The sequence below is a fragment of the Rhinopithecus bieti genome, unplaced genomic scaffold, assembly GCF_001698545.2.
Source record: "Rhinopithecus bieti isolate Rb0 unplaced genomic scaffold, ASM169854v2 scaffold_5019, whole genome shotgun sequence".
NCBI classification, from domain to species: domain Eukaryota; kingdom Metazoa; phylum Chordata; class Mammalia; order Primates; family Cercopithecidae; genus Rhinopithecus; species Rhinopithecus bieti.
Window position 1 is genome coordinate 300,375 of NW_016804585.1, and position 21,405 is coordinate 321,779.

The 21,405-nt window shown below is 52.6% G+C and overlaps 2 protein-coding genes across 5 annotated transcripts in view; one reads left to right on the top strand and one right to left on the bottom strand.

The window, feature by feature from the left end:
• Positions 1-16,360, top strand: part of ERBB2 (erb-b2 receptor tyrosine kinase 2) — a 33,100-nt gene extending 16,740 nt beyond the window's left edge. For 2 of the 3 annotated variants that reach the window (XM_017869251.1, XM_017869252.1), the window contains exons 10-27: positions 1,906-1,979; positions 2,066-2,156; positions 2,384-2,583; positions 2,945-3,077; positions 3,160-3,250; positions 3,966-4,126; positions 7,351-7,398; positions 10,846-10,984; positions 11,065-11,187; positions 11,441-11,539; positions 12,435-12,620; positions 12,767-12,922; positions 13,038-13,113; positions 13,390-13,536; positions 14,252-14,349; positions 14,525-14,713; positions 15,005-15,257; positions 15,399-16,360. In XM_017869251.1, coding sequence (XP_017724740.1) covers positions 1,906-1,979; positions 2,066-2,156; positions 2,384-2,583; positions 2,945-3,077; positions 3,160-3,250; positions 3,966-4,126; positions 7,351-7,398; positions 10,846-10,984; positions 11,065-11,187; positions 11,441-11,539; positions 12,435-12,620; positions 12,767-12,922; positions 13,038-13,113; positions 13,390-13,536; positions 14,252-14,349; positions 14,525-14,713; positions 15,005-15,257; positions 15,399-15,754 — 2,620 coding nt within the window. In that variant the 3' untranslated portion in view covers positions 15,755-16,360. The remainder of the gene's footprint in view (positions 1-1,905; positions 1,980-2,065; positions 2,157-2,383; positions 2,584-2,944; positions 3,078-3,159; positions 3,251-3,965; positions 4,127-7,350; positions 7,399-10,845; positions 10,985-11,064; positions 11,188-11,440; positions 11,540-12,434; positions 12,621-12,766; positions 12,923-13,037; positions 13,114-13,389; positions 13,537-14,251; positions 14,350-14,524; positions 14,714-15,004; positions 15,258-15,398) is intronic. The other variant, XM_017869253.1, reaches the window with a different exon arrangement.
• A 491-nt stretch (positions 16,361-16,851) lies between these two features.
• On the bottom strand, positions 16,852-18,249 carry MIEN1 (migration and invasion enhancer 1). 2 transcript variants are annotated; one of them, XM_017869259.1, is made up of 4 exons: positions 18,098-18,249; positions 17,887-17,984; positions 17,390-17,466; positions 16,852-17,303 (listed from the first exon to the last, which is right to left on the bottom strand). In XM_017869259.1, exons 1-4 carry the CDS (start codon positions 18,184-18,186, stop codon positions 17,220-17,222), a joined length of 348 nt encoding a protein of 115 aa, XP_017724748.1. In that variant the 5' UTR covers positions 18,187-18,249; the 3' UTR covers positions 16,852-17,219. The 2 variants fall into 2 exon arrangements, with proteins under 2 accessions (XP_017724748.1, XP_017724747.1); XM_017869258.1 differs by having other exon boundaries at positions 16,853-17,466; positions 18,098-18,243.
• Positions 18,250-21,405: the final 3,156 nt, after the last annotated feature.

Here is a 21,405-nt window from a genome sequence, read left to right on the forward strand (position 1 = left end):
TGCCTCAGCCTCCCAAACTGCTGGGATTACAGGCATGAGCCACCACGCCTGGCGCATTTTATTGTATATAAGTTATACTTCAATAAAAAATGAATTGGGGCCAGGCATGGTGGCTCATGCCTGTAATCCCAGCACTTTGGGAGGCTGAGGCAGGCAGATCACCTGAGGTCAGAAGTACAAGACCAGCCTGGCCAACATGGTAAAACCCCATCTCTACTAAAAATACAAAAAATTAGCCAGGCTTGGTGGCATGTGCCTGTAGTCCCAGCTACTTGGGAGGCTGAGGCAGGAGAATCGCATGAACTCGGGAGGTGGAGGTTGCAGTGAGCTGAGATAATTTTGCCACTGCATTCCAGTCTGGGCGACAGAGTGAGACCCTGTCTCAAAAAAAAAAAAAAAAAGGGGGGGGGGGTCAGGCGCGGTGGTGCACACCTGTAATCCCAGCACTTTGGGAGCCTGAAGCAGGAAGATTGCCTGAGTCCAGGAGTTCAAGACCAGCGTGGACAACATAGTGAGATCCCATCTCTACAGAAAACACAAAAAATTTGCCAGGCATGGTGGTACGCACCTGTAGTCTCAGCTACCAGGGAGACTGAGGTGGGAGAATCACCTGAGCCTGGGAGGTGGAGGCTACAGTGGGTTGAGATCATGCCACCATACTCCAGCCTGGGTGACAGAAAGATCCTGTCTCAAAAAAAAAAAAAATATCTTTCACACTTCCTTTACCTCCACTCCCCTTCTCTCCTTTCCAGAGGTGACCATGGTTAGCAGTGCATGTGTTCACCTAGACTGTTTATGCATCTGTAGACACACACACAGTGAAGTGTGGTTTTTATCGTTTTGGTGGGGAGCTTTGTTTCTGTAAATGGGAGCATATGAGGAGCACCTGTGTGAACCTTGCTTTGAGAGCCGGTCATGACAGTTCCTGCCAAACCGCCTCGTTCTTTCAACAGCTGCAGAGCAGACGGCAGCAAGGAGAGGCAACTAAGAACGCAGACTTGGGAGTCAGACTGCCTGGGTTTGAAACCCGGCTCTACCACTTACTAGGCATGTGACTCTTGTGCTGTGCCTCAGTTTCTTCATCTGTAAAGTGAGGCAAAAATAGTCCCAACCTCGTAAGATGGTTATACCACCACGCCTGGCCAGATGATTATAAAATTTGAATGAGTTAGTATTTGTAAAGCTCTTAGAACAGTGCCTGGCAGATACTAAGTGCTCCTAAATGTTGGTTTTTATTATGTGGCTGGGTGGCTCAGGGTTTCATTTAACAGCTCCCCTATTTACTAATAGACATTTAGATCATGTTCCATTTTCATTCTTACACACAGTTCCACCTTGTATGTGGCTCTGGGCCAGTGTCTCCCTAGGCCACATTCCTAGAAATAAGATTTCTTTTTTTTTTCTTTTTTGAGACGGAGTCTTGCTCCATCTCCAGGCTGGTGTGCAGTGGTGTGATCTCGGCTCACTGCAACCTCTGCCTCCCAGGTTCAAGCGATTCTCCTGTCTCAGCCTCTCGAGTAACTGGGACTATAGATGCGCGGCAACACACCCAGCTAATTTTTGTATTTATAGTAGAGATGGGGTTTCACCATGTTGGCCAGGATAGTCTCCATCTCTTGACCTGTGATCTGCCTGCCTCAGCCTCCCAAAGTGCTGGGATTATAGGTGTGAGCCACTGTGCCCGGGCAGAAATAAGGTTTCTAGATCAAAGGATATAAATACTGTTTTGATAGATGTTGCCAAACTAAGGCCTGGGCTTTGAAGCCCAGGATGGGAACAGCTGGGCTCGATGGGCAAAGGGTTTGAGTGAAGGCATTCACGGTGGGGAGTGGCTGGCACGGCCAGTGTTGGGAGTGATGTCCACCCTGTTCCTGGCCCTGCTGACTTCTCTCCTGATCCCTCCAGCGACCCAGCCTCTAACACCGCCCCGCTCCAGCCGGAGCAGCTCCGAGTGTTTGAGACTCTGGAAGAGATCACAGGTGGGCTCTGTCTCTGCATCCTGCTCTGCCGGGGTTGGGAGTCCTTGTCCTGTCCCCACTCCCCTAATCTCACCCTCTGCCTGCAGGTTACCTATACATCTCAGCATGGCCAGACAGCCTGCCTGACCTTAGCATCCTCCAGAACCTGCAAGTAATCCGGGGACGAATTCTGCACAAGTGAGTACTGGGAAAGAGGTGGCCTGATGGAGAGGAGTCCCAGGGAGGAGTCCCTGTGGGAAGCTTTGGGCCTGAGGGAGTATTCCTGTTCCCCTGGGACATAGCAGTAACCTTTCCACGAAGGTTTCCATGAAGTCTGCAGAGTGTGCTGGGGGTGGAGGAAGATGAGAGTAGCCTTTGCTGTCCGGGAGGGGGTCCGTGGTAAGGTGCCCACCTTTCTCCCATAGTGGCGCCTACTCACTGACCCTGCAAGGGCTGGGCATCAGCTGGCTGGGGCTGCGCTCGCTGAGGGAACTGGGCAGTGGACTGGCCCTCATCCACCATAACACCCGCCTCTGCTTCGTGCACACGGTACCCTGGGACCAGCTTTTCCGGAACCCGCACCAAGCCCTGCTCCACACTGCCAACCGGCCAGAGGACGAGTGTGGTAAGACAGGGAGCCTAGTGTGTGTGCTCCCCATCTGCCAGCACACAGGAGTGCCCACGGGGTCCTGGCACCAGCGTTCTTGGACTTGTGCAGACTGCCTGTCCCTGTGCACCCTTCGTGACTCAGCGCAGCTCTGGCTGGCTTGGCCTCTTGGCATGGCTTCTCTAGCTGGGTCCTACCTGCCTTGGCATCCTTCCCTTCCCCTCTGTTTCTGAAATCTCAGAACTCTTCCTCTCCCTACATAGGCCCCACCTGTCCCCACTCCTCCAGCCCAGAGCCATGCCCACAGCCAGTTCCCTGGTTCACTTGGACCTGGGGCCTCCCCTAAAAGTCCCCTGCGGTCCCTTCCTCCTCACTGCAGTGGGCGAGGGCCTGGCCTGCCACCAGCTGTGCGCCCGAGGGCACTGCTGGGGTCCAGGGCCCACCCAGTGTGTCAACTGCAGCCAGTTCCTTCGGGGCCAGGAGTGCGTGGAGGAATGCCGAGTACTGCAGGGGTATGAGGGGCGGAGGAGAGGGGTGGCTGGAGGGGTGCATGGGGCTCCTCTCAGACCCCCTCACCACTGTCCTTTCTCTCAGGCTCCCCAGGGAGTATGTGAATGCCAGACACTGTTTGCCATGCCACCCTGAGTGTCAGCCCCAGAATGGCTCAGTGACCTGTTTTGGACCGGTGAGCTGCTGGCGGGCTCAGAGCTGGGTGGAGGAGGGCAGCGAGGGGGATTGCCAGGGACTTGGCAGGATGGCGAGACGCGGCAGGGTGTGCTGTCTGGTAAAATATCCCTGGATAGGGCTCAGCACTCAGACCCGAACAGCAGCAGAGTGGCAGGAAAGGGGGCCCGGGGGACCCTGGGGCCCTTCAGACTATGAAAAGGTTCTAAGGAGGTCTGCGTTTGTGGCTGTGGCTGTGGCTGTGCTAGGGTGGTTAGCCCTGCGGGCTCAGGCGTCAGACTACCTGGATTCAGACCCAGGTCCTGCTTCCAACCTTGGTGTTTTATTCCTAAAATGGGTATTGTAATAGTACCTACCTTGCTGGGGTGTGGCGAGAATGAAATTAAACAGGGCTTGGCACAGTGAAGCCCGGGAAAGGCTTTCTATGCAGCAGTGACTGTTGTTACTCACTGTTACACCTTAGGTAATGCGTTTTCTTCTCTGGGTGCCTCCCATTCTCTGGCTCAAGTCCCCGCCCAGGATCAAGCTTGGAGGAGGGCCCCGAGGGAGGGTCCACAGAGACTGGGTGAAGAGCAAGGGCGTTTGTCCCAGGAGCGTGGTGAAAATTGCTGCTGGGTGGCCTTGGGAAGCACAAAGGGGACCCAACTAAGGGCCTGATCCTACTGCCCTGGGGGTGTCAGTGCCAGCCCCCCACAAACCTTTTCTGCCCCTCCCAGGAGGCTGACCAGTGTGTGGCCTGTGCCCACTATAAGGACCCTCCCTTCTGCGTGGCCCGCTGCCCCAGCGGTGTGAAACCTGACCTCTCCTACATGCCCATCTGGAAGTTTCCAGATGAGGAGGGCACGTGCCAGCCTTGCCCCATCAACTGCACCCACTCGTGAGTCCGAGGGTCTTTTCTGCAGAAAGGAGAACTTTCCTTTCAGGGGTCTCTCTGGGGTTCTTACTATAAAAGGGGACCAACTCTCCCTTTATCATATCTTGTTTCTGATGGCAAAAATAACACATTGTTGGGGCCGGGCGCGGTGGCTCACGCCTGTAATCCCAGCACTTTAGGAGGCCGAGGCGGACAGATGACCTGAGGTCAGGAGTTTGAGACCAGCCTGGCTAACACGGTGAAACCCCGTCTCTACTAAATAATATAAAAAATTAGCCGGGTGTGGTGGTGGGCACCTGTAATCCCAGCTACTCGGCAGGCTGAGGCAGGAGAATGGCGTGAACTCAGGAGGCGGAGCTTGTAGGGAGCTGAGACTGCGCCACTGCACTCCAGCCTAGGCGACAGAACAAGACTCCATCTCAAAAAAAATAAAAATAAAAATAACACATTGTTAAAATGGTAAAATTAAAACATGAAATATAAATTAATGCCCTAGCAGTTCTATCCCCACTGTTAATAATTTGAAATATTTTCCTCTAGTTATTTTTGTCTGTGCACATTCTAATATGTATATATAAGTTAACATATATTAATATTATTTTCCAGTTATTTTTATCTGTGCACATTCTAACACACACACACACACACACACACACACACACACACACACACACATATATATTTTTTAGACGGAGTCTCACTCTGTCACCCAGGCTGGAGTGCAGTGGTGCAGTCTTGGCTCACTGCAGCCTCCACCTCCTGGGTTCAAGCAATTCTCCTGCCTTGGCCTCCTGAGTAGCTGGGATTACAGGAACATGCTACCTTGCCTAGCTAATTTTTGTATTTTCAGTAGATGGGGTTTCACCATGTTGGCCAGTCTGGTCTTGAACCCCTGACCTCAGGTGATCTGCCAGCCTCGGCCTCCCAAAGTGTTGGGATTACAGGGGTGAGCCACCATGCCCAGTCATATATTTCTTTTTACCAAATAGAATCATAGATCATACATATTGTTTGCAAATTGCTTTTTCTCACTTTCCAGGACCTTGAAATGTTTCTCTGTGTTCTAACATGGCGATCTACCTTTATTCTTTTAATTTTTCTTATTTAATTGTCTTTACACATGAAACACATGAATACATCCTTGTGATAAACATTTTCAGTAACATAAAAGTATAAGTGGTACAAAACCAACGTGCCCTTTCACTCAACTCCCTGTCCACCCAGTCTCTCCTGTCGGCTGGGAGAACCACTGCATTGACTTGTGTGTTCATCCTTCTGGGCTCTTTTCTGCACACTTATATAGTGTACATACTACATTTATATTAGGTTGAGTCAAAGAAGATTGCTGTTTGTGTAAACCACAAATGGTCAAGAACCTGGGCACGCGGTGACTCACACCTGTAATCCCAGCACTTTGGGAGGCTGAGGCAGGCGGATCACTTGAGATCAGGAGTTCGAGATCAATCTGGCCAGCATAGCGACACCCTGTCTCTACTAAAAATACAAAAATTAGCCGGGTGTGGTGATGCACACCTGAAATCCCAGCTACTTGGGAGGCTGAGGTAGGAGAAAACCCGTGAGGTGGAGGTTGCAATGAGCCTAGATTGTGCCACTGCACTCCAGCCTGGGCGACAGAACAAGACTCTTGTCTCAAAAAAAAAAAAAAAAAAGGTCAAGAAACAGCAATTTCATATAGTTCCACTTGTCATCAGATGTGTGTGCGTGTACATTTTGTAATGTAAATGGGATCATTCTCTTCATACTGTTCTGCACTTTCCCTCCGACTTGAGGTATCCTTTCTTATGAGTACAGACAGATCTACCATCTTTATTTTTTTTTAATTACTCAACCTGTAACATGGATGTAATTTTACTTTGTTTTTGAGGGATATTGAGCTTGTTTCCCTGTTTTTGCAGTTTATTGCAATTGAGCTTCATACACAAGTGAGCCTTCTTCTGTACGCCCCCTAGTGTCCACGCATTGGCATTTTTAGGGTATGTAGTGTTGGCAATGTTTATCACAAGGATGTATTCATGCGTTTCAATTTAAAGACAACTAAATGAGAAAAATTAAAAGAATATGGGTCCGGGCTGGGCGCAGTGGCTCACGCCTATAATCCCAGCACTTTGGGAGGCCGAGGCAGGCCGATCACCTGAGGTCAGGAGTTCAAGACCAGCCTGGCCGACATGGCAAAACCCCATCTCTACTAAAAATACAAAAATTAGCCGGGCGTGGTGGTGGGCACCTGTAATCCCAGCTATTTGAGAAGTTGAGACGGAAGAATTGCTTGAACCTGGGCGGCGGAGGTTGCGGTGAGCCAAGATTGCACCAGTGCACTCCAACCTGGACAACAGAGCGAAACTCCGTCTCGAGAAAAAAAAGAAAAAAAAAAAAAAAAGAGAGGCCAGGGGCGGTGGCTCAAGCCTGTAATCCCAGCACTTTGGGAGGCCGAGACGGGCGGATCACGAGGTCAGGAGATCGAGACCATCCTGGCTAACACGGTGAAACCACGTCTCTACTAAAAAATACAAAAAAACTAGCCGGGCGAGGTGGCGGGCGCCTGTAGTCCCAGCTAATGGGAGGCTGAGGCAGGAGAATGGCGTAAACCCGGGAGGCGGAGCTTGCAGTGAGCTGAGATCCGGCCACTGCATTCCAGCCCGGGCGACAGAGCAAGACTCCGTCTCAAAAAAAAAAAAAAAAAAAAAAAAAAGAGAGAGAGAGAGAGAATATGGGTCCAGATCCATAGGGATCCGAGATCCAGATCACGGTATTAGAACATGGAAAAACATTGCAAGATTCTGTTAAGTGAAAAAAGCATTTGCAAGCAATATGTACGGTCTATATTCAGAGGAGGATCTGCCGCATCACAGATAATATTTCATAGGTGTTGCCAAACTGTTCTCTGGAGAAGTCGTATCAGTTTACCCTGGGATTCTTCTATGGAGGGAATAGTTGAGCTCCCGGACTTGCTTTCCTGGGTGCCCCTCCCTGCTTCCTACCCACCACAAGGCGCTGCAGGGGAGAGGGGCATGCGGGTTCCTTGGCTGGAGAAGGAGTCTCCTTGTGGGGTGGTAGAAGGAGCACTGATGGCCTTGAGCCCAGTTTCTACCTTTGTCAAATGGGGATAATGACCCAGCCACACCCCTCCCGGGTTTGTTGTGAGACTGGAACGGCGGTTTCCAAGAGGGTGGTTCCCAGAATTGTTGATGAGACTCTTTCTCCTGCAGCTGTGTGGACCTGGATGACAAGGGCTGCCCCGCCGAGCAGAGAGCCAGGTTGGCTTCGACCCCAGGATGTACCCCTCGTTGCCCTTCACTCCCCCACTGGATGCTGGGTGGTCACTGCTGTAGGGAGGGGACCCCCTGACATATGTCCCTTCCTACTCACTCTTCCACTGTGGAACCTCCTGTCATTTTCCACTTCAACAAGTGACAGAGGACCTGCTCCGAAACTGAGGGGAGGGGACCGCAGGGAAAGATGGCTAGAAAACCCAGTCCCTCCCCACCCTGGAGTAACTTGATGCCCTGTGAGGGACACGGGCAAAGTTCAATTCCTTGGAAGTCAAGGGAGGCAGAGAAGAGTGCAGCCGCACCGCTGAAGGAGCGATAAACTCTTAACTGGGGATGGCGGGAGGCTTCAAGGAGGAGGTGGTATTTGAGCCAGGCTTTGAGAGAGGAGCAGGAATTGCACTTGCATTTAGGTAGAAAGCATTGGGGTGCCAGGTGACACTGGAGGGGGAGGCATCAGGAAATCCAGGATGTCTTCAAAGTTCTGCTGTCGGGGGCTGTTGAGTAAGCACAGGTGTAAGGGGGTCATTAGAGTCAGGGTGGGGTCCGACCTGGAGGCCAGAGGCCCTGAACCCAAGCCATAGGGTAGGACTTGACTGTCTGGGCAGTGGGGACCTTTGGGAAGGACTTTGGGTAGAAAAACAGACTGGAGTCTTTGTCTTAGGCAATCATCTGTCCGTGAAATGAGTATGTGTTACAGGCTTGGTATGTGCCAGACCTTGTGCTAAGCAAGGGGGTGCAGAGAGGACAGGATGACAAGAATATTGGATCAACATCCAGGAGCTCCATCTATCCCAGGATGCACTATCTTTCTTTTTTTTTTTTTGAGACGGAGTCTCACTCTGTCGGCAGGCTGGAGTACAGTGGTGCCATCTCATTTCACTGCAACCTCTGCCTCCTGGCCTGAGGCTCCTGAGTAGCTGGAATTACAGGCACGTGCCACCACACCCAGCTAATTTTTATATTTTTAGTAGAGACGGGGTTTCACCTTGTTGGCCAGGATTGTCTCGATCTCTTGACCTTGAGATCCACCCACCTCAGCCTGCCAAAGTGCTGGGATTACAGATGTTAGCCACCGTGCCCAGCCAGATACGCTATCTTTTTATTGAGTGATTGAGACAGGGTCTTGCTCTGTTGTCCAGGCTTGAATGTGGTGGTGCAATCACAGGGGCACTGCAGCCTTGGCCTCCTGGGCTCAAGTGACCCTGCTGCGGCAGCTGGGACTATGGGAGCGTGCCACCACACCTGGCTAATTAAAAAATTTTTTTTGTATAGACAGGATCTCACGATGTTGCCCAAGCTGGTCTCAAACTCGTGGGCTTAAGTGATCTTCCTGTTTTGGCCTCCCAAAGTGTTGGGATTACAGGCATGAGCCACCACTCCTGGCAATGAGCTGAGTCTTTTTTTTTTTTTAGATGGAGTCTTGCTCTGTTGCCCAGGCCCCAGTGCAATGGCACGATCTTGGCTCACTGCAACCTCTACCTCCCAGGTTCAAGCAATCCTCCTGTCTAAGCCCCTGTAGTAGCTGGGATTACAGGCATGCACCATCATGCCCGGCTAATTTTTGTATTTTTAGTAGAGACAGGGTTTCGCCATGTTGGCCAGGCTGGTCTTGAACTGCTGACCTCAGGTGATCCACCTGCCTTGGTCTCCCAAAGTGCTGGGATTACAGGCGTGAGCCACGCTTGGCCAAGCCAAGTCTTAAAAGATGACCCTGTGGAGAAATGGTGGTCCAGGCTGAAGGGACAGCCTATGCAGACACTGGGAGGTGTGGAAAATCATGACCTGTGGGTGGAAATTTTGGCTAGAACATCAGAATCATCGGGTGTACATTCCTGTACCCATGCAGCAGTCAGAATCTCTGGGGGTGGGGCCCCAAAATTGTATGCATACAGATGGTCCCTGATTTGCGATGATATTACTTAGGATTTTTTGACTTTACAATGGTGGGAAAGCAATAATATACATTCAGTAAAAACCGTACCTTGAATACCCATACAGCCATTCTGTTTTTCACTTTTTTTTTTTTTTTTTTTTGAGACGTTTCGCTGTTGTTGCCCAGACTGGAGTGCAATGGCACAATCTTGGCTCACCGCAACCTCCACCTCCCAGGTTCAAGTGATTCTCCTCCTCAGCCTCCAGAGTAGCTGGGATTACAGGCATGCACCACCATGCCTGGCTAATTTTGTATTTTTAGTAGAGATGGGGTTTCTCCATGTTAGTCAGACTGGTCTCGAACTCTCGACCTCAGGTGATCTGCCCACCTCAACCTCAAGCCACTGTGCCCAGCCCTACTTTCAGTATTCAATAAATTACATAGCCAGGCACAGTAGCTCACACCTGTAATCCCAGCACTTTGGGAGGCCAAGGTGGGAGGATCCTTTGAGGTCAGAAGCTCAAGACCAGCCTGGGCAACACGGTGAGACCCCATTTCTACAAAAAAAATAAAAAAACTAGCCGAATGTGGTGGCGTGTGTCTGTAGTCCCAACTACTTGGGCAGCTGAGGTGGAAGGATTGCTTGAGCCCGGAGGTCAAGGCTGCAGTGGGCCATGATCTCACCACTGCACTCAGCCTGGGCAACACAGGAAGGCCCTGTCTCAAAACTAAATAAATAAATAAATAACACAAACTATTTAACAGTTTATTATAAAATAGGCTTTGTGTCAGATGATTCTGCCCAACTGTAAGCTGTTGGCAGTGTAAATGTTCTGAGCACGTGTGAGTCAGGCTAGGTGTCTTAAATGCATTTTCAGTTTCAACTTACAATTGGTTTATCAGGATGTGGCCCCATGGTGTTGAGGGATATGTGTATTAACAGTCTCCTTAGTGATTTTTTTTTTTTTTTTTTTTGAGATGGAGTCTCTTACTGTTGCCCAGGCTGTAGTGCAGTGGTGCAATCTCGGCTCACTGCAACCTCCGTCTCCTGGGTTCAAGTGATTCTCCTGCCTCAGTCTCCCAAGCAGCTGGGATTACAGGCACTCACACCACGCCCAGCTAATTTTTGTGTGTGTGTATTTTTAGTAGAGACGGGATTTCACTATGTTGGCCAGGCCGGTCTCGAACTCCTGACCTTGTGATCCACCCGCCTCAGCCTCCCAAAGTGCTGGGATTCCAGGCATGAGCCACCGCGCCCAGCGTCCTTAGTGATTTTTACACCATAAAGTGTTGGAGCCCTAAGGCAGAGCCAAGGCCAAAAGTATAGAGAATCTGGAGATGCAGAGAGGGCTCTGATTGCCTACAAGGAGTTTGGACTTTATTGTGGAGGCAGTGGGGAGCCAAGGCAGGTTTAGAGTAGGAGAGGGTCCAAGCCTGTGGGTCACCCTTCCGACTTCCCTTTCCGAATGCCAAACACCTTCTTCATGTCCCCCGTGGGCCCACTTTGTCCCTCCCACCCCAAATTAGCCCTCAATCCCTGACCCTGGCTCCGCCCCCAGCCCTCTGACGTCCATCATCTCTGCTGTGGTGGGCATTCTACTGGTCGTGGTCTTGGGGGTGGTCTTTGGAATCCTCATCAAGCGACGGCAGCAGAAGATCCGGAAGTACACGATGCGGAGGCTACTGCAGGAAACGGAGGTGAGGCGGGGTGAAGGCCTGCCAGCCCGCGTGGGGTCTGCACTGGCTCCCAGCACTGACCCACCACCCCCTCACCCCAGCTGGTGGAGCCACTGACACCGAGTGGAGCGATGCCCAACCAGGCGCAGATGCGGATCCTGAAAGAGACGGAGCTGAGGAAGGTGAAGGTGCTTGGATCTGGAGCTTTTGGCACAGTCTACAAGGTCAGCGCCAGGTCCTGGGGTGGGCGGCCCCAGAGGGTGGGGGCGGTGCCTGGAGGGGTGTGGTCGGCAGTTCCGATGGGAGGGGCAAGAGCCGGAGGCAGTATTTGCGGGAGGGCAGTTACAGCGGAGAAGAAGGGAATGGGACCAAGCCCCAGGGTGGGGAAGGATGTTGGAGCACAAGTAATGATCTCCTGGAAGGCAGGTAGGATCCAGCCCACGCTCTTCTCACTCATATCCTCTTCTTTCTGCCCAGGGCATCTGGATCCCTGATGGGGAGAATGTGAAAATTCCAGTGGCCATCAAAGTGTTGAGGGAAAATACATCCCCCAAAGCCAACAAAGAAATCTTAGACGTAAGCCCCTCTACCCTCTTCTGCTGGGAGGACAGGAAGGACCCCCTGGCTGCAGGTCTGGGCTCTGGTCTCTCTTCATTGGGGTTTGGGGAGATATGACTCCCGCAAACCTAGACTATTTTTTGGAGACGGAGCCTTGCTGTGTCACCCAGGCTGGAGTGCAGTGGCCTGATCTCAGCTCACTGCAAACCTCCACCTCCTGGGCTCAAGCGATTTTCATGCCTTAGGCTCCTGAGTAGCTGGAATTACAAGCACCTGCCGGTTTCTTTTTGTTTTGTTTTGTTTTTTTTTGAGACAGAGTCTCACTCTGTCACCCAGGCTGGAGTGAAATGGCGCGGTCTTGGCTCAGCCTCCCAGGTTAAAGCGATTCTCCTCCCTCAGTCTCCTGAGTAACTGGGATTATAGGTGTGAGCCATCACGCCCGGCTAATTTTTGTATTTTTAGTAGAGATGGGGTTTTGCCATGTTGGCCAGGCTGGTCTCAAACTCCTGACCTCGTGATCCGCCCGCCTCGGCCTCCCAAAGTGCTGGGATTACAGGCGTGAGCCACCGTGCCCGGCCTAATTTTTGTATTTTTAGTAGAGACGGGGTTTCACCATGTTGGCCAGGCTGGTACTTTGGGCATTCACAGGCTGTGCGCCCCGGCTGTGGTTTATGGTGGTCAGGAGGCTGTATAGTGGTCGGGAGACTGTGTGATGGTCGGGAGGCTGTATAGTGGTCGGGAGGCTGTGTGGTGGTCGGGAGGCTGTGTGGTGGTTGGGAGGCTGTGTGGTGTTTGGGGGTGTGTGGTGTTTGGGGGTGTGTGGTGGTCGGGAGGCTGTGTGATGGTTGGGAGGCTGTGTGGTGTTTGGGGGTGTGAGGTCTCCCATACCCTCTCAGTGTACCCTTGTCCCCAGGAAGCATACGTGATGGCTGGTGTGGGCTCCCCATATGTCTCCCGCCTCCTGGGCATCTGCCTGACATCCACAGTGCAGCTGGTGACACAGCTTATGCCCTATGGCTGCCTCTTAGACCATGTCCGGGAAAACCGCGGACGCCTGGGCTCCCAGGACCTACTGAACTGGTGTATGCAGATTGCCAAGGTATGCACTTAGGGCACCTGGGCTCTTTGCAGGTCCCTTTGGAGCAAGCCCCTATGTCCACAAGGGGCTAGGATGGGGACTCTTCCTGGGCATATGACCAGGGCCAGGCCCTCCCAGAAGGTCTACATGGGTGCTTCCCATTCCAGGGGATGAGCTACCTGGAGGATGTGCGGCTCGTACACAGGGACTTGGCTGCTCGGAACGTGCTGGTCAAGAGTCCCAACCATGTCAAAATTACAGACTTTGGGCTGGCTCGGCTGCTGGACATTGACGAGACAGAGTACCATGCAGATGGGGGCAAGGTTAGGTGAAGGAGCAGAGGAAGCTGGGTGGAGTGGGGTCTGGTCCCTGGGAGAACTCTGAGTGGCCACCTCCCCACCACACACAGTTGGAGGACTTCCTCTTCTGCCCTCCCAGGTGCCCATCAAGTGGATGGCGCTGGAGTCCATTCTCCGACGGCGGTTCACCCACCAGAGTGATGTGTGGAGTTATGGTGTGTGGTGGGGAGTGTTGGGAGGGGTGGGTGAGGAGTCATGGCTGGAGGGAGGATGAGAGCTGGGATGGGGAGAATTATGGGGCCACCTCAGCATGTGGAGGGAGGGAAGGGGCTGCCTGTGCCCCACCTTGCAGGGTCTGTGCACTTCCCAGGATTAGGGAAAGACTGGGTAGATTCTGTCTCCTGGCATCACACCTCCCCCCTGCTGCCATGATGCCAGACTCCTGGGCAGAACCTCTGGCCCTCCCACTCCTGACCCTGTCTCTGCCTTAGGTGTGACTGTGTGGGAGCTGATGACTTTTGGGGCCAAACCTTATGATGGGATCCCAGCCCGGGAGATCCCTGACCTGCTGGAAAAGGGGGAGCGGCTGCCCCAGCCCCCCATCTGCACCATTGATGTCTACATGATCATGGTCAAATGTGCGTGGCTGAGCTGTGCGGGCTGCCTGGAGAAGGGTGGGAGGTCCTGGGTGGAGAAGCCCCCAAGAGGCATGAAAGGGGACCAGGATGTATGTAGACCCAGGAGCCCTGGTATATTAGGAGCCTCAAAACCTTCTCATATCCCTTTTACAGTCAAAGTCCAAAGCCACTCTTGAGGAACAACTAGAGAACCTTATGTACAATATTAAGCTGGGCACAGTGGCTCATGCCTGTAATCCCAGTACTTTGGGAGGCTGAGGTGGGAAGATCCCTTGAAGCCAGGAGTTCAAGACCAGACTGGGCAACACAGTGAGACCCTATCTCTACAAAAAATAAAAAAATTCACTGGGTGTGGTGGTGTGTGCCTGTAGTCCCAGCTACTCGGGAGAGTCTGAGGCAGGAAGATCACTTGAGCCCAGTTTAAGGTGGCAGTAAGCTATGATTGCGCCACTGAAATCCATCCTGGGCGACAGAGTGAAACCTCATCTCAAAAAAATAAAAAAGCAAACAAAAAGAAAAAAAATTAAAAGGGAAACTAGTAGAGATGCCCGAAGGTTCTGGCTGAAGCCCCCAGAGTCTGGTACTACTTCTCTACCACCAAGGGCTTTGGGCTGTCCCTTGGGACTGTCTAGACCAGACTGGAGCGGGAGTGGGAGGGGAGAGGCAGCAAGCACACAGGGCCCAGGACTAGATGCTGACCTCCCTCCTGCCCCAGGTTGGATGATTGACTCTGAATGTCGGCCGAGATTCCGGGAGTTGGTGTCTGAATTCTCCCGCATGGCCAGGGACCCCCAGCGCTTTGTGGTCATCCAGGTACTGGGCCTCTGTGCCCTATCCCTGCCTGTGGCTAAGAGCACCCTCCTGCAGAGGGTGGGAAGGAGAGATGAGTCCTGTGTGCCAGGCCCCTCACCTGCCATGAGCCTTCTTCACGGAAGGCTGCATGCTGGGCTGGGGAGGGGTCACCATCCCACCTGTCCTTCCTCCGCAGAATGAGGACTTGGGCCCAGCCAGTCCCTTGGACAGCACCTTCTACCGCTCATTGCTGGAGGATGATGACATGGGGGACCTGGTGGATGCTGAGGAGTATCTGGTACCCCAGCAGGGCTTCTTCTGTCCAGACCCTGCCCCTGGCACTGGGGGCATGGTCCACCACAGGCACCGCAGCTCATCTACCAGGGTCAGTGCCTTCGGTCACACTGTGTGGCTGTCTGCTTACCTCCCCCATCCCCGGTGGACTAGGGTCCCTTTCTCTGATGTTCCCTCAACTGTCACCTCTCAAGGAGACCCCATTATCGCTACAAAAAATTCTTACTGCCTTCCAACCTCTGTGACCCCATTCTCTCCACGGTGACTGTGTCATACCCCAAAGGTGACCTCTGTTTTTCTCCTGTGACCCTGTCACCTCCCATGGAGTCCCCATCCCAGATCCATAAGTGACTCCCATCATGACTTTGTTTCTTGTCCCCAGAGTGGCGGTGGGGACCTGACGCTAGGGCTGGAGCCCTCTGAAGAGGAGGCCCCCAGGTCTCCACGGGCACCCTCCGAAGGGACTGGCTCTGATGTATTTGATGGTGACCTGGGAATGGGGGCAGCCAAGGAGCTGCAAAGCCTCCCTGCACATGACCCCAGCCCTCTACAGCGGTACAGTGAGGACCCCACGGTACCCCTGCCCTCTGAGACTGACGGCTATGTTGCCCCCCTGACCTGCAGCCCCCAGCCCGGTATGGAGTCCAGTCTAAGTGGAGAGACTGATGGGCGGGGGAGGGGAGGACCCTCAGCCCAGAGTCCACTGTGGGGGCAGAGGGAGTGGCAGCGACACCGGGTTCCTTCCCCTAACTGGTCATCTTCTCTTGGCCTTTCAGAATATGTGAACCAGCCAGATGTTCGGCCACAGCCCCCTTCGCCCCAAGAGGGCCCTCTGTCTCCTGCCCGACCTACCGGTGCCACTCTGGAAAGGCCCAAGACTCTCTCCCCAGGGAAGAATGGGGTTGTCAAAGATGTTTTTGCCTTTGGGGGTACTGTGGAGAACCCCGAGTACTTGGCACCCCGGGGAGGAGCTGCCCCTCAGCCCCACCTTCCTCCTGCCTTCAGCCCAGCCTTCGACAACCTCTATTACTGGGACCAGGACCCATCAGAGCAGGGGGCTCCACCCAGCACCTTCAAAGGGACACCTACAGCAGAGAACCCAGAGTACCTGGGTCTGGACGTGCCAGTGTGAACCAGAAGGCCAAGTCCGCAGAAGCCCCGATGTGTCCTCAGGGAGCAGGGATGGCCTGACTTCCACTGGCATTAAGAGGCGGGAGGGCCCTCCGACCACTTCCAGAGGAATCTGCCATGCCAGGAACCTGTCCTAAGGAAACTTCCTGCTTGAGTTCCCAGATGGCTGGAAGGGGTCCAGCCTAGTTGGAAGAGGAACAGCATTGAGGAGTCTTGGTGGATTCTGGGGCCCTGCCCAATGAGACTCTAGGGTCCAGTGGATGCCACAGCCCAGCCTGGCCCTTTCCTTCCAGATCCTGCGTACTGAAAGCCTTAGGGAAGCTGGCCTGAGAGGGGAAGTGGCCCTCAGGGAGTGTCTAAGAACAAGAGCAACCCATTCAGAGATTGTCCCTGAGACCTAGTACTGCCCCCCATGAGGAAGGAGCAGCAATGGTGTCAGTATCCAGGCCTTGTACAGAGTGCTTTTCTGTTTAGTTTTTACTTTGTTTTGTTTTTTTAAAGATGAAATAAAGACCCAGGGGGAGAATGGGTGTTGTATGGGGAGGCAGATGTAGGGGTCCTTTTCCACACCCACTTTCTCCATTTGCAAATATATTTTGGAAAACAGTTAGGCACCAGCCTATGTCTGGGGGTAGCTCTGCACCATCCCTTCCTGCTAACCTTACACTCAACTCCTCTTTTCCTGGAGGGAGTGGCTGGGAATCTTCAGAAAGCTTGGATGAGGAGCCTGACATCCAGTTCTCTAGCTTCAGGGTTGGGGGGGATCGGGAAGCTGGATTCGGATCTGAGAGCCCTTTGATGACCAGATCATTCTTTCTTAGAACGAATTCCTAAGGCCACTCACCAGAATGGGGTTATTTCCTCCTTGTGAGTGAGGAGAGTGGCGGTTGGGTGGGCGAAAGACAAGGCAGGGTCTACTGTGGGACTCATTTTCCTTGCCTTGGCTATGCCAGAGGAGCTCACTGACCTAAGGAGTAGCTGTCCAGGAAGCCCACCCAAGCCAGCACAGCCACCCTGGCGGTACAAAGGCTGGGCTGGCCGGACTTCTGTGCCCCCCACATTCCCAGATTGGACATATAAAAACACACACTAGTTAGCATTAGTGTTTGTAGTGCCACTTTACTGCCAATAGCTGACATTGTCCTGGGTTGGGGAAAATAAATAAAATCTACCGTGGCATCAGACAGGTATTACCGAGGTGAAGAGTGGACCAGGCTTTTGTGGGCACTTATCCTGGGAAGGGGGTATAAGGTGGCTGGGGAAGTGTCCATGGAGAGTGCCTCTCTCCTGCCCCCAAGGCCATGGAATCTTTTATTCCTTCCTTGTACCCAAAAGGGCAAAGTGGAGGCCAGGGTCTCTGCTAAGGAGCTAAGTAGGAGAAAGAGGCAGGGGGAGCTCCCAGCAGGACCAAAGGGAGACCAAGGCTTGGATCCCAGAACAGAGCAGGAACCCAGACTCCTGTGCAGTCACAGAATGATGCAGGGAGGACGGCTGTTGGTGATCTTTTCTAGGGGTTCTCCTTTACTGGCTCTTCGGATGGCCTCAATGAGCTAGAGGACAGAGATGTGGAATGACAGGATGATGCACTGTTGGGGTAGGATGACCCAGAGGTCCTCCCAACACTGCAAATACTCACATCTTTCTCATAGGGAAAGCCTCCATTCTCCAGCTTGGAGAACACCAGCTGTCCATTTATCTCTATCTCAAAGGCACCTGGTAAGAAATCAACAGATAAATAAATGGTACACTGAGAACATAGGCAGAAGTCAGGAGTTCCTTCAAAGGGGTCCCCCACCACTCCCACTGAAGACCCATTTGTAGCTCCTTAAGCCATTCCCCAACTCTGGGTCAACTCCAGGGAACCTGAGGAAGGCCTTGCCTGTGTGCCCCTCGCAACACTCAATAAAGGACTCCCTCCCCTCCAACCCTACACGATTGCAGTCTAATAGGTTTTTCCCCGCAGGCCTCTGTGAACCCCCTGACATATGAAAGGGAACTCATGTTGGCTGGACATTTTACCATGTGCCAGGCACTGCAGGCACTTTACATAAAGCAGCCAATGTCAGAACTAGAAAGCGGGAGAGCTGGGATTTAGAGTACAGACTGACTCAGCAGGTCTTCCGTGAGCCTCACCTGTGCCCCCCAGGCGCGACTCGATCTCGATGCCCGGATACTGCTCCTTCACAGCACTGGCCAGCTCCAGGTAGGTCGCCTCGAAGCCGCAGGGTTCACTGGGGAGAAGAGATGGGGCTGGGCTGGGGACTCGGGGGTGGGGCCTCCCGTGGACCCACCTCCGTCCGGCCCACGGGACCAGGGTAGGGGTCCTCCAGCCGGGACCGCTCACCAGTACTCCACCATGATGCGGACCCCACTCCCAGGCTCGACCTCCCCGGGAGGGGGCGCTACGGACGTCTGCCCCGGCTCCCCGCTCATAGCTGCCGGCTCCGCTCCGGCCCCTGCTTCCGGGTGTGACGCGCTCAGCGGACACGTGACGGGGCGGGGCCTCGGGCGCGGGGCGGGGCCGAGCGTGGCGTCCAGGCGCCCCCTGTAGGCCTCCGCCACTGCTACGTTTTGACCTCGTACAGCAGCTCCGGAGCTCGCGCCCGGGGCAGGGTTTAGGGGAACGGGTCCAGACCCTCCTTCCCCGGCCCGGTCTCCTGGAGTGCCGGGCTTCCCTACTCCCAATGTCCGCCGGACTTAACGGCTTCATTTACTCTAATGGACTATCTTAGACTGCAGAGCGCTTTTCAGTTTACAAAAGAAAGAGAAAGCGGTGGGGCAACCATCCTGGGGATGGGAGTGGGTGTGGCTGATGTATGAAATAGTTGACATTTTCTCGCTCACATGCTGATGGCATTTGTTTTTCTTTTCACTCTTGTTGCCCAGGCTGGAGTGCAATGGCGCGATCTCGTCTCACTGCAACCTCCGCCTCTGGGGTTTAAACGATTCTTCTGCCTCAGCCTCCCAAGTAGTTGGGACTACAGGCGCGTGCCACCGCACTCGGCTAATTTTGTGTTCTTAGTAGAGACAGGGTTCACCATGTTAGTCAGGCTGGTCTCGAACTCTTGACCTCAGGTGATCCACCCTCCTCGGCCTGCTAAAGTGCTGGAATTACAGACATGAGTCACTGCGCCCGGCCCAGTTTTTTGTTCGTTTGTTTTAGGAGAGACAGAGTTTCAGCATGTTGGCCAGGCTGGTCTCGAACTCCTGACCTCAAATGATCCGCTCGCCTTGGCCTCCCAAAGTGCTGGGATTACAGGTGTGAGCCACCACGCCCGGCGCTGATGCCATTTGGAACCTCCCTATAGTTACATACACAAGTGTTTCTGATCCCAAAGCTCTAAACTCCTTTTTCCAGTCTTTTGTAACTGCCTCTTGCCTGCACTGGAAAACCGTAGACACTCTTCAGGCTGTGTGCCCCCAACAGTTCCTGCGCATCCCCTTCTCATCCAGCCTCTCACTGGGGGACTGGTGTCATTATTCCCATTTTGCAACTCTGGAAATGGAGGCTGCTCAGGTCCTCGCTGCCTTTTCCCTGCCTGCAGTACCACTATGGTATCCTAACACGCTACCCACTCTAGTGTCCCTTTAGGCTATTTTTCTCTTTCTTTTTTTCTTTTTTTCTTTTTTTTTTTTTTTTTTTTTTGAGACGAAGTCCCGCTCTGTCACCCAAACTTGAGTGCAGTGGTGCCATCTCGGCTCACTGCAACCTCCGTCTCCTGGGTTCAAGCGATTCTCCTGCCTCAGCCTCCCTAGTAGCTGCGATTACAGGTGCCCGCCACCACGCCTGGCTAAATTTTGTTTTTTTGTTTTTTTTTTGAGTCGGAGTCTTTCTGTGTTGCCCAGGTTGGAGTGCAATGGCGCGATCTCAGCTCACTGCAACCTCTGCCTCCCGGCCTAAGTGAGTCTCCTGTCTCAGCCTCCTGAGTAGCTGGGATTACAGATGCCAGCCACCCCGCGGGCTAATTTTTCTATTTTTAGTGGAGATGGGGTTTCACCATGTTGGCCAGGCTCATCTCGAACTCCTGACCTTGTGATCTGTCCACTTCGGCCTCCGAAAGTGCTGGGATTACAGGTGTGAGCCACTGCACCCGGGCTCATTTTTATATATATATATATATTTAAAAAAACAGTCAGGGCATGGTGGCTCACACCTGTAATCCCAGCATTTTGGGAGGCCAAGATGGGCGGATCACTTGAGGCCAGGAGTTTAAAATCAGCCTGGCCAACTCGGCAAAACCCTGTCTCTACTAAAAATACAGAAATTAGCTGGGTGTGGTGGCGCATACCTGTAATCCCAGCTACTCCAGAGGTTGAGGCAGGAGAATCGCTTGAACCTGGGAGGTGGAGGTTTCAGTGAGCTGAGATCTCACCACTGCACTCCAGCCTGGACAACTGGACGACAGAGTGAGACTGTATTAAAAAGAAAGAAAGAAGAAAAGAAAGAAAGAAAGAAAAAGAAAGAAAGAAAGAAAGAGAAAGAAAGAAAGAGAAAGAAAGAGAAAATAAAGAAAATGCAGTCATTTGTACAGTTGCCTAACCATCACCACAATCCAGTTACAGAATGTTTCCGTCAACCTGGTAAGTCCTTCCCACCTGTTTCTGGTCAATTCAGCTCCCAATTCCAGTCCTATGCAACCACTGATCTGCTTTCTGTCTCTAACTTTGCCTTTTCTGGATGTTTCATATAAACAGAATAATATGCTATGTGGTCTTTTGCTTATGGCTTCTTTCACTCAATATGTTTTTTGAGATACATTCATGCTGTAGCGTCTAGAGTAGTTTGTTCCTTTTCATTGCTGAGTCGTATTCCACGTGTGGTTATGCCACATTTTGTTTCTTAATTCACCAGTTGATGGATATTTAGGGTTCCAGTGTTTTTTGTCTATTTTGAAGAATGCTGCTACAGATGTTTAGGTGTCTTTGCATAGGTGTATGTTTTCATTTCTCTTGGGTAGATTCCTAAGGGTAGAACTGCTGGGTCATGTGTTAAGTTTATGATTAACTTTTTTTTTGAGACAGGGTCTCGCTCTGTTGCCCAGGCTGGAATGCAGCAGCGCAAACTGCTCACTGCAGCCTCGACCTGCTGAACTCAATCTATCCTCTTGCCTCAGCCTCCTGAATAGCTGGGACTACAGACACGCACCAGCATGCCCAGATAATTTTTTTGTATTTTTTGTAGAGACAAGGTTTTGCCATTTTGCCCAGGCTACCATTTAACTTTTTAAGAAACGGCCAGACTGGTGGCCGGACGTGGTGGCTCACGCCTGTAATCCCAGCACTTTGGGAGGCCGAGGCGGGCGGATCACGAGGTCAGGAGATCGAGACCATCCTGGCTAACACGGTGAAACCCCGTCTCTACTAAAAAAAAAATACAAAAAATTAGCCGGGCGCGGTGGCGGGTGCCTGTAGTCCCAGCTACTCGGGAGGCTGAGGCAGGAGAATGGCGTGAACCCGGGAAGCGGAGCTTGCAGTGAGCCGAGATTGCGCCACTGCACTCCAGCCTGGGGACAGAGCGAGACTCCGTCTCAAAAAAAAAAAAAATAGATTTAAATTGGCTGGCCGCGTTGGCTCACACCTGTAATCACAGCACTTTGGGAGATCGAGACCATCCTGGCTAACAAGGTGAAACTCCATCTCTACTAAAAATAC

Excerpts from the sequence above, each read along its gene's own strand:
- MIEN1 (XM_017869258.1), bottom strand. The coding sequence starts at position 18,186 with ATGAGCGGGGAGCCGGGGCAGACGTCCGTAGCGCCCCCTCCCGGGGAG. Across the intron at positions 17,985-18,097 it reads CGCATCATGGTGGAGTACTG|TGAACCCTGCGGCTTCGAGG; the intron begins GTGAGCGGTCCC and ends TCTTCTCCCCAG. Across the intron at positions 17,467-17,886 it reads GTCGCGCCTGGGGGGCACAG|GTGCCTTTGAGATAGAGATA; the intron begins GTGAGGCTCACG and ends ATTTCTTACCAG.